The sequence below is a fragment of the Conger conger genome, chromosome 17, assembly GCF_963514075.1.
Source record: "Conger conger chromosome 17, fConCon1.1, whole genome shotgun sequence".
Lineage (NCBI taxonomy): Eukaryota > Metazoa > Chordata > Actinopteri > Anguilliformes > Congridae > Conger > Conger conger.
Genome location: NC_083776.1, coordinates 36,260,998 through 36,278,927, shown reverse-complemented (window position 1 = coordinate 36,278,927; position 17,930 = coordinate 36,260,998). Strand labels below are relative to the sequence as shown.

Genomic DNA, 17,930 nt, shown 5'->3' with positions numbered 1-17,930 from the left:
ACATCCCAGATTTCAAACTCCTTTTTTTTTTTTTTTTTACCCCACTCTCAAATCCTGCCTCTTCCTGAACGGCGGGGAGGGAAGGCAAATGCGAAATTATGCATGCAGGTTTGTTGGAAAAGGGAGGCAAGACTTACTCGTGGTCATGGTCGACAGATCTGAGAGATAACGACCGAGCATGAAACCCCTCTTTCTGTTCAGATAAAAGTGCTTGAGAGCCATTTCAGAACGAGTGCTCTTTTCTGAATTAGCGCATTGAGCGCAAGTCAACGAGCTAGCCATACCTGCCTGTGGAACTAAAGGACCTCGCAGGAGGAAAGTTTAGCATATTTTCCCTCAACATACAGGGGAGAACTAGACAGTGCGTCGGTGGGTTTGGTAGTTTTGAATGGGTCAACGGCGCTGTGATCTGAATCTGTCTGGATGGGATGTACAGTGAGTTTCATTTGTTGTGAAGACGATCTGCTGCAGATGCCTTTCGATCGACATGAGGAGAAAAAAAAGGAAGAAACGAGACTCATATCAAAGGTAAGGAGAGGGTGTCCGAGATGAGAAAAACAAGCGTAGCCGAGGTCCTTTCGAAAGTGGTATTTGAAAAGTTCCGGAGGACAGGTTTTGAACTTGACCAATGGCTTAAAAGACTGCCTGCAACGTCCGAAGGTGAATGAGTGATAGCGCTGGATGGACCTTGTTTACATGTACCTTAACCTGGCGCTGCACCAGACAATGGGCTGCCTATTGTGTGACGTTTTTAAAGCACACTTACGTAAAGAAAAGGCTTGTTTACAGCCTGCCTTAAGTCAAAACCTGAAACAGTCTACCGCCTCTTTTAAAACAACTCACACAGCCATTGACGTACCAAAGGTGTAGTCATACGCATTAGACCACTTTGGTACCCGTAAACAGCGGAGATTGCGTTTGAGAAACTTATGGACAGCTGTAGCTACATTGCATTATTTACCCTGTATGTACTGAGAGCATTGGTAGGACTTTACATTTTTATGAAACTGGCAGAAGAGTATGTAATGACTATAATTAAGATGAGCTTTGGTAGTTGTAACCAGCCTTTCTGAATGAACCAGAATAACTCTGAACAGGGATGTTAAATCGTGCTTCTGAATCATATTGTTTATTGGCCCACCACATCAGAGCGCGGTGAGTTTAATAATACGCTGCTAAATGGCTACATGCTTGTTCCACCTGCGCTATACCCGGCATGTATTTATAGTTTCAAAACGCTGGCTTTGAAGGCATGCCATGGAAACCTGTCTCCTTTACGGCACGCATTCGGCGTGCTCTCTCTGGCACGCTGAGAATCAAAATTGTATAGCTTTCTTTTTGTTTTATGCACGGACATCGAAGTTATATCTAGCACATAAAATCCATAGTTAAATAATGTGCCACCTGCAGGTTCGTTAGGACCCTGTAGCCCTGTAGGAGGCTACCCCAAGGGGTACCCCCATCTCTTATGTTTATTTCCCCTTGAGGTGGTCTTCTCCTGTCCTCTGGCCCAGGAATGTGCGGGGATGCAAGAATATCCGAGCTTGCTTTGTGTCGCGGGACTGTTACGCTCCCGTGCATTACTCTGTGCTTGTGTACCTGTGGCTGGCTCCTTCAGGTGCAGCCCATTGGCACATTGATTGGCAGTTATGTTCAGTGGCCATGAACAGAATAAAGTTGGAAGCCTTGGCACTCTTCTGGAAAGTGCTTTGTTTGAGCCTTTTTAGAGCTCTGTGGTTTAGAGTTTGAAGTGTTTTATTTATTTATTTATTTATTTATTTATTTATTTATTATTAGTGTGTTTCTTTTGTAGGTGACAGATTCTAGGAACATTCTCTTTTTGTTTGAGAACCTTTTTACAGAGTTTAGGTCAGAGTAGGGAAGTTTACTTCCAGAAGATTCACTCCACGGCTGTAGAACCTTACCTGTGGTGACCGGTAACAGCCACAGGCTGAAGAACATTACCTGTGGCACAGGTAAAAGTCACAGGTTGACAAATATTACCCGTGCCACAGGTAACATTCACAGGCTGACAAACATTACCTGTGCCACAGGTAACAGTCACAGGCTGACAAACATTACCTGTGCCACAGGTAAAAGTCACAGGCTGCAGAACATTACCTGTGCTGGTAGGTAACAGTCACAGGTTGAAGAACATTACCTGTGCTGGTAGGTAACAGTCACAGGTTGAAGAACATTACCTGTGCTGGTAGGTAACAGTCACAGGTTGAAGAACTTTACCTTTGCTGGTAGGTAACAGTCACAGGTTGAAGAACATTACCTATGCTGGTAGGTAACAGTCACAGTTCCGTCCTCAAACTTTGATTGTGGCTGCGAGACATTCGAAAGAGTGACATTATTAGACAATAAGTCACTCCTAACTTTGTTTTCCTTTGTTTCAGTGTATCAGAGATACACAACCTAGCATCACTTCAGAAGACCATTTTGTCATTAAAACGGCTTGAACGTTTGAACCTGAGTTGGGCTGCTGTATCACTTATTTTTACTATTTTATTATTTCGTTAAAATTGTTGTATAATTGCAATAATGCACTCATGTCATGGCTTGCCATGCGATAATGTCACCTCTGTGCTTATCTACGGCACGACGCTGTAAGTCTCTCCTTCTTGTGTGTTATTGCATACATATACTGTGAGACGAGGCCACACATGTTCTGGGGGAAGACGGTGAAGTGTAATTGTACAGTAAGTCACATGGGGTTGCTGATCCAGCCTCATGGGATCTGTGTGTGTGTGTTTGGGGGGGGGGGTGCGCTGATGAGATGTGGGTGCTTGAATACTCACCGGGGGTCTAATTCCCTGGGATTTCCTGTTCTAGGGCTGATCTGGAGCTTTTGCGTGTCATTGGGAAACTGTGAACGGGGTGACAAATACAGTGTATTCATTCATCTAGACCTTGCCTAAGCCGCACGCTGTCGCTTGATCGCAGTGCTGGTTTAAGGGGTTGCAAATGTTACTATGAGCAGGGCGTAAAAAGGTTGGGCATTAACTGGGGATTAGGCCTTGTTTTCCATTAAATGTGTGATTGGCTTCGGGTGGCTTGGATTACGTTCACCATTCATGTAAATGTGGCCGCAGAGTGCTTGAGTGTTCAGCCCATGATGGGCATAGAGCCAAGGCCTAATACACTGACTCACTCCTGTAACAGCAGTGTGGGTCTTTGTTCCTGGGAGGTAATCACCTTCCTGCTGGGTCTGTGTGTGGAGAGGCAACCCCAGGTCTTTCACAGAGACACACAGAGCTGCTTCTCTGCTGTGTGAAGTCTGAATTAGCATAATAAGTGAATTAGCAGCCTGCTGAACTCGCTACATCATAGTAACCACCGGTGCGTGGCTTTGGCATTTTGAGCGATAACAGTCAAATTATTCGGAAACAAAGTCCAAATGTCATCGCTGACGGTAGACTACTTTTAGTGGGTGATAGGGTGACCTGAATTGACTGAGGTGTAAATAATATGCTCAGGATTTCAAATGTTTTCTCATTTCTGTCTACATGGAAACGTTCATAACTTTAACTTTAGCGAATAAAAAGTGTTATTATACAAATGCTATATGGGCAATATTTACATTAAAGTAACGAAAGGTAAATCCCTGAATGGATTCAGACTACATTGTATTGGGTTTTTTATGGTATGTATTAAGCATCAGCAAAATTAGAGAACGGAAATATATTGCAATATGGAGCACTTTATTAGGTATTTATTAGACTTCTTTTTTTAAACTTGAGTCTTCTGCTGCTGTCGCCTATCCACTATCCAGGAGTTTAATGCGTTGTGTTCAGTGTTCTGCATGCCACTGTTGTAATGTGTGGTTATTTGTGTTACTGTCAGCTTTGACCAATCTGCTCACCTCTCTTATTAGCAACACGTTTCTGCCCACAGAACTGGATGTTTTTTAGTTTTTTGCTTCATTCTCTGCAAACTCTACAGACTATTGTGAAAAGCCCAGCAGTTTCTGAGATACCCACCCTGTCTGGCACCAACAATCATTCCATGGTCAAAGTCAATTCGATCACATTCCCCATTCTGACATTTGGTCTGAAGAACAGCTGAACCTTGACCACATCTGCATGCGTTTATGCATTTAGTTGCTGCCACATGATTGGCTGATTAAATATTTTCATTAACAAGCTAGTGTACAGATCTACACAATAAAGTCATTGAGTGTATATCAGTCTATTTCCATCTATTCCAAGTGGGGATTAAAGTTCTATTTATTACCTTCAATTTATAGACTCTGAGCTATTGCGTCAGGGTTCTTCATGACATCAGCAGGGACCTAAAGGCATAATACATGTTTTAATATCATTGTCATTTCTTCTCCCATAGTTTCATGAGATTGGTATATAGATTTTCTATAGAGAGATTCACAGGATGCGCTATATGGTGGCACAGTGGTGCAGTGGATAACACTGTCATCTTGCAACAAGAACATCAAGGGTTCAAATCCCAACGAGACCTTTCTGTGTAGGCTTTTTTCAGCTCTTAATCCCTGTACTGACCTTATCCCTTCCCAAGTCTCCTCCTCCAACACAACATGCTTGTTGTGGGTGGCATGTTTTGGGAGCAGTTGAGGCAGGAGGAGGGGCAGTGAGGCGGTCCAGACCACACCCACATGTGGTCATTGACATTGTTTTCACAGATTTTATGTCTGACTTCAAGTGTGTGTTATTATAGTTATTTGCATTACTTTGAATAGATTTGGTTGGATGTGTAGTGGATACATCTCTTTGTGATAATCTATGGTTATCTCCAAATTTTCCAGACCCTGTACAGTCACTGTACACACTCACACATGCCCATACACACACACACACACTCTCACACACATGCCCATACACACACACACGCCCAATCACACACGCCCATACACACACACTCTCACACACATGCCCATACACACACACGCCCATACACACACGCGCCCATACACACACCACATGCCACACACACCCACACGCTCCACACACACACCCACACGCACCACAAACACACGCCCCACACACAGACACCACGCGCCACACAAACACACTCCCACACTCCCTACACACCCACACGCCACACACATGCCCACACACACGCCCATACACACATACCCCCCACACACACACAACACACAACGCACACACACGCCACACACAAACACACACACAGACCACGCCACACACAAACACACACACAGACACGCCTCACACACACACACACACACACAGACACGCCCCACACACAGACACACACGCCTCACACACATACACACTCACACACACACAGACACGCCTCTCACACACACACACACACACACAGACACGCCCCACACACACACACGCCACACACAAACACACACACACACACACACACAGACACGCCTCAAACACACACACACACACACACACAGACATGCCTGACACACGCACATACACACACACACACAGACGTGAGTCCCCTCACCCCTCATAAATCAGATTGTCGGGAGGGGAGTGGTGAAGAGGGGAGGGAGCGGGGGAATTCCAGGGATTCACAGGAGGCGAGAGACCAGGCTACCTGCTTCAGGTACCCAGGAGAGCTGTTTTCATTCTTCCTCTGGTAACTTGTGGTTGAACTTGACGAGCAGGGGAAGATTAGGCCTCTGCATTCAGCTCTCATCCCCTCCGTGACGTGGTACCACCGCCTCGTCTGATCGACCACGAGTCTGGCAGACCAGTACGAGCAAAATTATTAATAACAGTTTTTAGCTGTTATTATCGGTGCTCATACTCCAGGTTGACACGTTAATGGGCGGGCGATTTATGAACGCTGGAATCTGTTTAGAGACACTCGACTTTGTTCTCTTGAGCAACGCGCTGTCTTGCTTGGGGGGTATGTCAGGTGGGGGAGATTTATGAGCGTTGCTTCCCTCCGCTGCCTGTCAATGCTTCGATGGGTTACCGCTTCATCGTGCTGCACAAACACGGGTCCAATCGCACACGGCACCACTCTTACCATCGGCCGGTTATTTTCCTCAGTTCTGGCTTGTTAGTAAAGGCTGCACTTAACAAGAGATTTTTGTCTTATATCCTCTGAAGTCCTATAGCTTGTTTTAAGTTACTGTTTGCTGGACAAGTTAAATGTTCTTATCTCTTTGACAAATCTTGAATTGAGTTAAACTCTCCCCAACACCACCTTCTCACCTCAACACCACCCTCTCCCCCAACACCGCCCTCTCTCCAACACCACCTTCTCCCCAACACCACCCTCTCGCCCCAACACCACCTTCTCCCCAACATCACCCTCTCGCCCCAACGCCGCCCTCTCCCCCCAACACCGCCCTCTCACCAACACCGCCCCCTCTCCCCAACACCGCCCTCTCTCCCCAACACCACCCTCTCCCCCCAACACCACCCTCTCTCCAACACACCCTCTCCCCAACACCACCCACTCCCCAACACGCCCTCTCCCCAACACCACCCTCTCCCCCCAACACCACCCTCTCACCCCAACACCACCCTCTCCCCAACACCGCCCTCTCTCCAACACCGCCCTCTCTCCAACACCGCCCTCTCCCCAACACCACCCACTCCCCAACACTGCCCTCTCCCCAACACCACCCTCTCCCCCCAACACCACCCTCTCACCCCAACACCACCCTCTCTCCCCAACATCGCCCTCTCCCCAACGCCGCCCTCTCTCCAACACCACCCTCTCCCCAACACCGCCCTCTCCCCAACACAACCTTCTCCCCAACACCACCCTCTCGCCACAACACCACCCTCTCGCCCCAACGCCGCCCTCTCCCCCCAACACCGCCCTCTCCCCAACACCGTCCCCTCTCCCCAACACCGCCCTCTCTCCCCAACACCACCCTCTCCCCCCAACACCACCTTCTCCCCCCAACACCGCCCTCTCCCCCCAACACTGCCCTCTCGCCCCAACACCGCCCTCTCCCCAACACCGCCCTCTCCCCAATACCGCCCTCTCCCCAACACCACCCTCTCTCCAACACCACCCTCTCCCCAACACCACCCTCTCCCCCCAACACCACCTTCTCCCCCCAACACCACCCTCTCCCCCCCAACACCGCCCTCTCCCCCCAACACAGCCCTCTCTCCCCAACACTGCCCTCTCGCCCCAACACCGCCCTCTCCCCAACACCGCCCTCTCTCCAACACCACCCTCTCTCCAACACGCACTCTCCCCAACACCACCCTCTCTCCAACACGCCCTCCCCCCAACACCACCCACTCCCCAACACCACCCTCTCCCCCCAACACCACCCTCTCCCCAACACTGCCCTCTCTCCAACACCGCCCTCTCCCCCCAACACCACCCTCTTCCCAACACCGCCCTCTCCCCAACACCACCCTCTCTCCAACATGCACTCTCCCCAACACCGCCCTCTCCCCAACACTGCCCTCTCTCCAACACACCCGCTCCCCAACGCCGCCCTCTCTCCAACACCACCCTCTCCCCCCAACACCACCCTCTCACCCCAACACCACCCTCTCCCCAACACCACCCTCTCCCCAACACTGCCCTCTCCCCAACACTGCCCTCTATCCAACACCACCCTCTCTCCAACACCACCCTCTCTCCAACACGCCCTCTCCCCAACACCACCCTCTCTCCAACACGCCCTCTCCCCAACACGCCCTCTCCCCAACACCACCCTCTCTCCCCAATACCGCTCCCCCCTCTAAACACTTTAACATCCACAAGCATCCGTCCCAGTGAGGCACAGTGGGGCGACATGGCTCAGGCAGTAAGAGCAGTCGTCTGGCAGTCGGAAGGTTGCCGGTTCGATCCCCCGCCCGGGCTGTGTCGAAGTGTCCCTGAACAAGACACCTAACCCCCAAATGCTCCTGACGAGCCTTGCATGGCAGCCAATCGCCGTCGGTGTTTGAGTGTGTGTATGAATGGGTGAATGGAGAAGCATCAATTGTACAGCACTTTGGATAAAGGCGCTATATAAATGCCAGCCATTTAGAAGGTGCCGGAACACCCTCTGCCCGGTCGAGAAGCTGAGAGCGACCCTTGTTCTTTACTGTGGTGGCTTTGTCCGTGTTATTTCCTCGGGGGAAACGCTGCTTCATCAGACAGGTCCTCCCCCAATCCCCCCTTCTCCGTGTTCCAGGCAGATCAAAGGCCTACCTGTCTGCCATCAGATTGTGTGAGGGCGAGCAGGCCGCCCCCTCTGTCTCAACAGGGAGAGAGAGGGAGAGGGAGAGAGAGAGAAGCCAGAGAAAAATGGGTAGACAGAATTCACGCCCCCCCTCTCCTCCTCCATGCCGTACGAGGGGGGCGGGGGGCATTGTGCAACACCTGGGCTCCCTGTTGCAGGGGCTGTTTGTTTGCTAAAGGTGCACCCAGAGAAACGTGGGGACTTAGGGAAGGAATTTGCGGCTTACCGTTCCCTTTGAATCGTTTACACGAACAGGGGCCGCTGCGGGAAGAAGATCCCGGGAGCCACCCCAAAAAACCCCCCCAAAACACACAGTTCGGCCCCGAGCGCTGTGGGAAAGGTCCAAGGAGATGAAAGCGGTGTTGCTGTCCGCAAAATGAATTAGCAAATTAGTGTCCCTTGAATAACAAAACGTGAGCGAGGGGGCGATTGATTGGAGGAAGGAAGGAGGGGGGCGGGGCTGGGAGTGGGGTGCGTGTTTTGAAAGCGTGTGCCTGTGGGGAATGCTTGGGAATGTTCTGGAACGGGCTCTCCTGGGACGAGACCCCACGGCGTGTGGCGGGACAGGAGGGTGGGGGTGTCGTGTCTGTTAGCCTCGCGCTGAGCCGCGCTGGGTAAATGCCCCGCTGGGCGTAGAACATGCAGCCAGGAGAGCAGCAGCTGGCACTGTGACCCAGCGCTGATTAATGACTCTGTTTCCCAGGGGGAGATGTACACCGTCTCAGGCACATTAGTCTTAACAAGAGCGCCCACACACAGCCCTGCTCACTCATTTCTGTCTGCTTCTCCTGCCATTTCTGTTGCTGAAGGTGCTCTTGGGCAGCACAGTGGCACAGTAGGTAGCACCACTACCTCAGCGAGATGGTTCTGAGGCCTTTCTGTGTGTGAGTGTGGTATGAATGTGTGAGTGAATGATGTGTGTGTGTGTGTGTAGGTATGACTGTGTGAGTGAATGATGTGTGTGTGTGTGTAGGTATGAATGTGTGAGTGAATGATATGTGTGTGTGCATGGGTATAGGAGGAGTATGCGGGTATAGGAGGAGTGCGCAGGTGGGTATAGGAGTGTAGCTCAGTATCTGTTGTTGTTGTTCCTTCCTTTCACTAATGAGGAGAAAATTGAGTTCCTAATTGAGTAAATTAAGGAGGTTGTGTGGGAACAGAAACTAACACCCCATGGCCACCGTGACCCTCCCAACCTGCCATGTAATGAGCCAATCAGCTATGTTGTGGTCACATGACTCAGGGCTCGTTGCTTGTTGGGCAACTGAGTGCATGCTGTCTGTGTTCTGTCCAAATAATCCAGATAATCCAAATAATCCAAATAATCCTTCCATGTGTTTTCATCTGGTTTGTCATGAAAGTTTATCTTGTACAGAGTTCCTCATAAGGCAGGCTTTTCAACCTTTATAACAATGAGCAGAACAGTTTCCTGCCCGTTCATTCTGAGACCCTCAGACACGCCTCCTCTCTCACTGACACAGCTGAGGGGGGAGGCTCCGCCCCCAGGCTGAGTGACAGCCCTCTGGCGGGGGGGGGGGGGGCTTCTGTAATTATCTGATAAGGTATGTGGAGGAGTGAAAGTTACCCACAATCCCCTGCAGCATTCCACTCTCCCGCTGGCTCTGGGGGGAACACTGTGGCCTCTGTCCTGTGTTTCCCTGGCAACGCGGCCTTGCTCATACCTGCCGCCGCTGCCCACCCCCTCCTCCCAGGGTCCCAGTGCAAGGTGCTGTCTCTGGCCCCGGTCTGCACATCCCCTGGGGCCCGCCCTGGCCCTGCAGCAGGCTCTGCCTGAAAATATATCCTGTAGCATATAACGCAGTAATCTACCAGAGCTGGACAATAATCTACCAGAGCTGGACAATAATCTACCAGTGCTGTACAATAATCTACCAATAATCTACCAGAGCTGTACAATAATCTACCAGTGCACTACAATAATCTACCAATAATCTACCAGAGCTGTACAATAATCTACCAGTGCTGGACAATAATCTACCAGAGCTGGACAATAATCTACCAGAGCTGTACAATAATCTACCAATAATCTACCAGAGCTGTACAATAATCTACCAGTGCACTACAATAATCTACCAATAATCTACCAGAGCTGTACAATAATCTACCAGTGCTGGACAATAATCTACCAGTGCTGTACAATAATCTACCAGTGCTGGACAATAATCTACCAGTGCTGTACAATAATCTACCAGTGCTGTACAATAATCTACCAGTGCTGGACAATAATCTACCAGTGCTGTACAATAATCTACCAGAGCTGTACAATAATCTACCAGTGCTGGACAATAATCTACCAGTGCTGTACAATAATCTACCAGTGCTGGAGATTTAGTGCTGTACAATAATCTACCAGTGCTGGACAATAATCTACCAGAGCGGTTCAATAATCTACCAGTTCTGTACAATAATCTACCAGTGCTGTCCAATAATCTACCAGTGCTGGACAATAATCTACCAATAATCTACCAGAGCTGTACAATAATCTACCAGTGCTGTACAATAATCTACCAGTGCTGGACAATAATCTACCAGTGCTGTACTATAATCTACCAGAGCTGTACAATAATCTACCAGTGCTGTACAATAATCTACCAGTGCTGGACAATAATCTACCAGTGCTGTACAATAATCTACCAGTGCTGGACAATAGTCTTCCAATAATCTACCTGAGTTGTACAATAATCTACTAGAGCTGTACACTAATCTACCAGAGCTGTACAATAATCTACCAGTTCTGGACAATAATCTTCCAATAATCTACCTGAGTTGTACAATAATCTACTAGAGCTGTACAATAATCTACCAGAGCTGGACAATAATCTACCAGTGCTGGACAATAATCTACCAATAATCTACTAGAGCTGTACAATAATCTACCAGTGCTGGACAATAATCTACCAGAGCTGTACAATAATCTACCAGTGCTGTACAATAATCTACCAGTGCTGGACAGTAATCTGCCAATAATCTACCAGAGCTGTACAATAATCTACCAGAGCTGTACAATAATCCACCAATAATCTACCAGTGCTGTACAATAATCTACCAGTGCTGGACGCGCTAATAAAAAGAGACGGATCAGGAGTGAAACAATGGCAAATATGAGCTACGTACAGTACTGTATGTTTTTCAGAAGTGATCTCTGCTGTAATAACTTCTACAGATCTGTTTAATAGAGGGGGGAAACCCCGAACTACTAATATTACATAATCAAAAGGAAATGTTTAAATGGACTACAGGGACTCTCGTAAGTGGTATGAAACATTTAATAAAAGACTCTTAGTGTCTGGTTTTGGTTTTTGTTTGGTTTGGAGCGTTGTGTGAGTGGAACAGGATAGCCAGAGTGGAACAGGATAGCTTGAGTGTAACAGGATAGCTGGAGTGTAACAGGATCGCTGGAGTGGAACAGGATACAGAGAGACGGGGTAGTTTTACCTGTCGCTCATGGCCGCTCGGCGAAACGGAGGCATCGGGCCTGCGAATGGCAGCAGGGCGAGCGCGCGGCTGGGGCGGATGAGTTGCGGCAATTTTGACGACGGTTGCTTAAACGCACAGATGGCGGCGAGGAGCCTGAAGAGACAGGCCGGCTGTGGGCGAGGAGCTCTGTGAATGAAACGAAAAAGGCATTTCTTTCAGAACCGTCAGAGTTACTGATGCAGAAACGCTCCCACAAAGAGAAGATAAAGGCGGTTTTCTGCCTTTGTGCCCTTGATGTGAAAATAGAAAGCTGGTCAGAGCTTAAGAGACTTCGGGTTTCTGAAAAAGGCAGAGATGGGGCCTCCCATTTCTGTGTAATTTGTTGAACTTGCTTTCTTTCCTCTTTGTCGAGACATGGTTTTCTGTGGCAAGAGACTTCCTGTTGGCTTTTGTCTGAGACTCGGCGTGGCCGAGTGCCCGTCGCCCCTGGCGACCTGGAGCCCCTGTGACGTTCCGCACTCTGCCTCGTTCTCTCTGCCTCATTCCCGCACGTGGACACAGCCGCCCGACCCGTGCGTGCACACAGCTCGTTATCGGGGGCCTGTTGATCGCCCCCTCCCACACCGCTCACTCTCATCAGCCTTTGTTGTTGTTCGTTTTGTCCACATTTTGTTCCCTGTCTCTGTTTATGGGTGGGAGCAAAAATGTCTGATCTCCAGCAGAGCTGTTTATCAGTGTTTTTCTTTTTTTTTGGGGGTGGGGGTACCAAAAAAGGCTAGAAAACCCCTCTTCTTTTATTCTTGAGACTTCCTCATTACCTTTGGATTTTTGTCATTTGTTGGAAAGATGGTTTTCAAAACCTCATTTGAGGAATAAATTGTTTTTTTATTTTTTTTATTAAATCTTTATGTGCATAGCCATTTCTGTGAGGCCAAGTGAGTAAATAAGTTGTCAAATTTGTTGGCAAATCACAAAATGTCCCATTGGTTAAATCTGAAGCTAAAGCTAAAGCTGATGGAACATCATAAGGCACAAGGCTGTCGTCACAGCATTGATCTCTGCCCTGCATTCCCCTGATGAAATGGACACCATCTCCCAGGACCTAGAGGCCTCACAGGTCCCCTTGGCTGGGTCCTGGCTTGAGTTTGTGACAAAAAAGTGTGGATTTACTCAAAGTCAAAGTGCAAACGTTGAATTCATCGAATACTGGCCTAAATCTTTAATGTGTTGCTTACAAAGTGCTTTTTGTGAGGTTATTGCAGGTTTGTTGGTAAGTACATGGTAACAAAGTAATAAAACCATTAGCAATAATGCTTTGGCTCTGCAAAAGATGGTATCAGCTGGATCCAGGATCAGCGGTTCCTTCATGCATTTTGTTGCTATGATACTGTCCTCTTAGCATCTTAGTAACAGTGGACTCCCACTGAAATGGCCTTGGGTGACTAAGCCCTGCCGGTGGCTGTCGGGGGCAACAGGGACCCAGTGGATCTCTGGACCATCTCCCTGCCTGCTCTACTTTCCTGCAAACCAGCAACACGGAATGTGAAGTCATGTCACCCTGCTGTAAAATCCAGCTATGGCAGCTTGACCAGCTCAATTCAAGTCTTGCTGTGCATGAGCTGGTCAAGCTGGTCATAATGCAGGTCTAGCTGGGTCTTGCTGGCTCAACCAACCATGTCAAGCTGGGAGCTGGTATGAACTGATCAACCAGCTACCAGCTGTTTGAAACCAAGCTTGAGATGTTTTTTTCAGCAGGGCAAATTAGTATTTTCCAGACACATCTCTGTATTGGGTCTGTTCATAGGTGTAGACCAGAATGGTGGTTGTACAGCAGACCTACTCTGGTTCCTCCAGGATCCTGGTGTCCATGATGGTCAGCTGGTCAGGCCTGAAGGTCAGATCCATGATGCCTTGGTGAAAGGGCGTGCCGTGGGTGCTCCCTGGCTCAGCGTACCTGCTTTGGCATACTCTCTGACCTTTGACCCAGCTGAGAGCACAGAACATAACTCAGTTTCTCATCACGACCTGTCAATCGTGACAGAGCCAATGGGCAATGTCGGGGGAAACCCTCTCTACAATCACCCATTTGCTGTAGTGTCATTCTGATCTTGCTCTATTGAGTCATGTCCACTGTATGTAACTCCAGAACTCCACATTCCTGATTAAGTGGAAGTCTCGCTCCGCTGTTGCTGGCTCTTCGGACCACACCCACATTTCTGGAATACCAGGGATGACCTCACGCCCGCAAGAGAAATTTACTCATTTGAAAACTTGAATTTATCTACTCTAATTAGCTGCTACTCTACTGATAAATGCTGAGAAACGTGCAAAAGGCATGGTTTTGCAATAGCATGAGAAAACAACTATCTCACTAACTAGCGAAATATTAGACAGGTCGAATACTCCTATTTTATGGAGTTAAGATTAATAATTCACTCTCACCTCAAAGTTGGTCCCGTTCGACAACGATCGAATGACAAACTGCACAGTGTTATTTTCAACCAGCAGATTCCACTGTTCGACGTCACCTTGGCAACGCAGTCAGAATTCTTAAAAAAAAAAAAAATTTTTTTATTGATTTTCATTTTTTCATCCAACGTTAGTTGAGGTGGGGCGTTTTTTCTTAGGTGGCCTGCCTTAACTATAAACTACTGTGGGAAACAGTGATACTGCTCTCTCTCTGTATCACTGCTCTCTCTCTGCATCACTGCTCTCTCTCTGCATCACTGCTCTCTCTATGCATCACTGCTCTCTCTCTGCATCACTGCTCTCACACTGCATCACTGCTCTCTGTATCACTGCTCTCTGCATCACTGCTCTCACACTGCATCACTGCTCTCTGCATCACTGCTCTCACTGCATCACTGCTCTCTGTATCACTGCTCTCTCTCTGTATCACTGCTCTCTCACTGCATCACTGCTCTCACTGCATCACTGCTCTCTCACTGCATCACTGCTCTCTCTCTGTATCTCTGCTCTCACACTGCATCACTGCTCTCTCTATGCATCACTGCTCTCTGTATCACTGCTCTCTCTATGCATCACTGCTCTCTCACTGCATCACTGCTCTCTGTATCACTGCTCTCTCTCTGCATCACTGCTCTCACCCTGTATCACTGCTCTCTCTCTGTATCACTGCTCTCTCTCTGCATCACTGCTCTCACCCTGTATCACTGCTCTCTCTGTATCTCTGCTCTCTGTATCACTGCTCTCTCTATGCATCACTGCTCTCTCACTGCATCACTGCTCTCTGTATCACTGCTCTCTCTCTCTGCATCACTGCTCTCACCCTGTATCACTGCTCTCTCTCTCTGTATCTCTGCTCTCTCACTGCATCACTGCTCTCTGTATCACTGCTCTCTCTCTGTATCACTGCTCTCTCACTGCATCACTGCTCTCTCACTGTATCGCTGCTCTCTCTCTGCACCACTTTTCCCTCACTGCACCACTGTTATTTCACTGTATCACTGTTCTCTCACTGTATCACTGTTCTTTCACTGCACCACTGTTCTCTCCTCATGAGTCCCTCACTGAGATCACCAGGTGTTTCATCACAACCTGGCAGCTGCATTTTTCAGAAATCAGCTGTAGTTTTTCCCTGTACTTTGGACTGCTATTCCTCCTCTTTACAGCGTTCAAGCTACCCCTGAAAAGCTGTGCATTTTTGTTCGGTAAAGATATGAAATGGAAGCAGTACATTTAAGAGGAACTTTAACTTTAGAGTGTGTGACTTTAGCCTATCAGTTAATCACATTTTCCAATTTACTGCAAAGGAGCTGTAATCAGGCTGATACTGTTTGAGTCGGTGCCCTCTTAGTGCAGTGTTAATTAGCTCTTGGGTTTGCATAATGTTATTTTCCCATGTACTTATAATCTGCTGAGATAACACATCCCTGCATCGGAGGCCCCAGCTGGGAGGAGCCTGCAGTTAATCTCTGTGGAGAAAGTCACAGAAAATTCACCTTCACTTGCCTGACTCTGCCTGATATGAAGCACAAATACTCAATTACTTTCCAGAGAATCAATTTATTACCGGCGGCCTTTAACGATTGAAAGACAGAACTGATGAGTGGTGCGTTTGTGCATGACAATGTGAAATAAGGCTGTGGTTTGTTTTAATGGAAAACATCAGGGAGGGAAGTGGTGTGCATCCATCACTAACCGCCTTGGCGTCCGGCCAGGCTGGATCAAACGCTGAATAATTCTTCAGTGATATCTGCATTAGTGCTGTACGAGTCCGTGCTGATGAATTAGCCATGTCTGATTCAGCATCTTCAGCCAGTGGCAGACCAACCGTGTTCCTCTGAAGGGGAGGTCAGTTACACAACTAACTTTTTTTGGGGAAAAAAAGGTTTTTCCTTTTTTTGGCAGAGCTCTTCTTGAGCAGTTCTTCTACGCTGGTGTATGTCTCTGAGGACAGTGCACCAGGTCATACTTCAGCATGGACCTCCTGCAGTACAGTGCAGGACAGTTTTACTGACTCTGGTGTTGGTTAATTTCACAAAAATGACATTTCTCGTTTTTATGTCATGATCAGCAAAATGGTGGAAGATAAAGTAATTGCAAAGTGAACCTGCAGTTGTAACGCCATAGGGCGACAGTATTAGGTGATTATCCTGAGGACTACAGTGAAGCACGTGCACCTAAGTGATAAGAAAGTTTTTTTTTACTGTTTGTGATACTGCAAACATTTGGCTTTCCATGCCAGAACTTTCACCCCCCTCCAAAAAGAGAGATTGTGTTTTTCCCAAGTCTGTACATGTAGCCCCAGTGCGACCAGGAGATAACTGCTGTCAGACCTGGCCCTGGCTGTCACAGACCCAGTCAAAATGGTGCAGGGCAGAGCTTAGTTTTATTCTGGGTTGGGACACCTTGTCTCGTCTTCCCATGTTCCTTAAAACAGCAGTTTGCCACATAGCACAACAGGCTTTCCGAAGGCTAATTCTGCTGGTTCTTATGCCTCCATGGTGGAACCTTTGCTATGCCGTGTCTTGTCATTTTCATAAGACAGAGCACTGGAGAGGGATCTGTTCCCCAGTGCTTATTACTGTGGGCTTCCAGTGTTCAGGCCTGCAGTCATACAGGTAATAACCACTGGGGAAGCAAAACGGTGAAGCAGCTTCATTGAAGCACAGCTCGCTCAAGGGCTCTCCCTGTGTAAATGGCTGTGCTGCTGTGTTAGTGTGCTGCTGGCAGGCTCGGTGGCGTGTAGCACTGGCCCTGTGCATGACGCAGAGATGCTCCTGCTACAGGAGAACTGGGGAGGAGAGTCACAGGAAATGGTCCTGCTCCCCGCATCGTCTCATTTTATTATTCATGAATAAAAAAGACCAGGATGGAGCAGGTGCTGCCCAACGGTTTTGGTCATGTTCCTGTTCTGCCTCTCGATTAGTGTTCTGCACACCGTAGTCTGGACACCGTGGTCTGTACACTGTGTTCTGCACACTGTGGTCTGCACACTGTGATCAGCACACTGTGGTCTGTACACTGTGATCAGCATACTGTGATCTTTACACTACGATCTGCACACTGTGGTCTGCACACTGTGGTCTGCACACTGTGATCAGCATACTGTGATCTTTACACTACGATCTGCACACTGTGGTCTGCACACCGTAGTCTGTATGCTTTGATCTGCACACTGTGGTATGAGTGCTATGATCTAGTAGGCTTATACCATGTTATCAGCCAACTGATTCATGCTCATGGCATTACCAAGATAGCAGCCATGTGATGTACCTCTCAGCAGATAACGGTTAAGCATAATCACTCTATAATCACAGTACTGCCTGTCCTGAACCGGCCCACCCATCAGGACAGGACACCGTGAGAGGGGGGGAATCTCTCGCTGAACTCTGAACCTGTGCTGAGGGCCAATCAAACTGCAACACAGTCAGACCACGACACCCTCTGTCATGCTCCTCAGTAATATTCATATGCCGGCAGCCAATCGGAAGGCTCAGGCACAGGGTGTGGGAGGGCCAGGAAAGCCTATGGGCCAGTGTATTATCACCGCCGGACCAGTGGGGGCAGTAGTGTGGCCAGGCGGGTGAGTCCTCGGCTGAAGCAGTGGGAGACACTGACTTATATGTAAGAGTGTTTCAGGGTGTTTCAGGGTGCTATAACATTCGGGGGTAATGGTTTTCACTGATTCGTAAATAGTCAGGTGTTTTTAATCTTTTACTTAGTGCAGGTATAAGAGAGCTTTCAGCGTCTAGTCTTGATTCTAGGCCTTTGATTGCCTTTGGATTCTTTTATTGGAGTTTGTCAACATGAGGACCACCGCCATTATGAGACTGAGAACTAAGAAAAAAACAGT

The 17,930-nt window shown here is 48.3% G+C and overlaps 1 protein-coding gene across 6 annotated transcripts in view; it reads left to right on the top strand.

The window, feature by feature from the left end:
• The first annotated feature begins 246 nt into the window (after positions 1–246).
• The window catches only part of tns1b (tensin 1b), a 254,989-nt gene continuing 237,305 nt past the window's right edge, over positions 247–17,930 (top strand). For 3 of the 6 annotated variants that reach the window (XM_061226946.1, XM_061226944.1, XM_061226941.1), the window contains exon 1: positions 249–528. In XM_061226946.1, coding sequence (XP_061082930.1) covers positions 424–528 — 105 coding nt within the window. In that variant the 5' untranslated portion in view covers positions 249–423. Of the gene's footprint in view, positions 529–17,930 lie in introns of all 6 variants that reach the window. The other 3 variants (XM_061226942.1, XM_061226950.1, XM_061226943.1) reach the window with 2 other exon arrangements.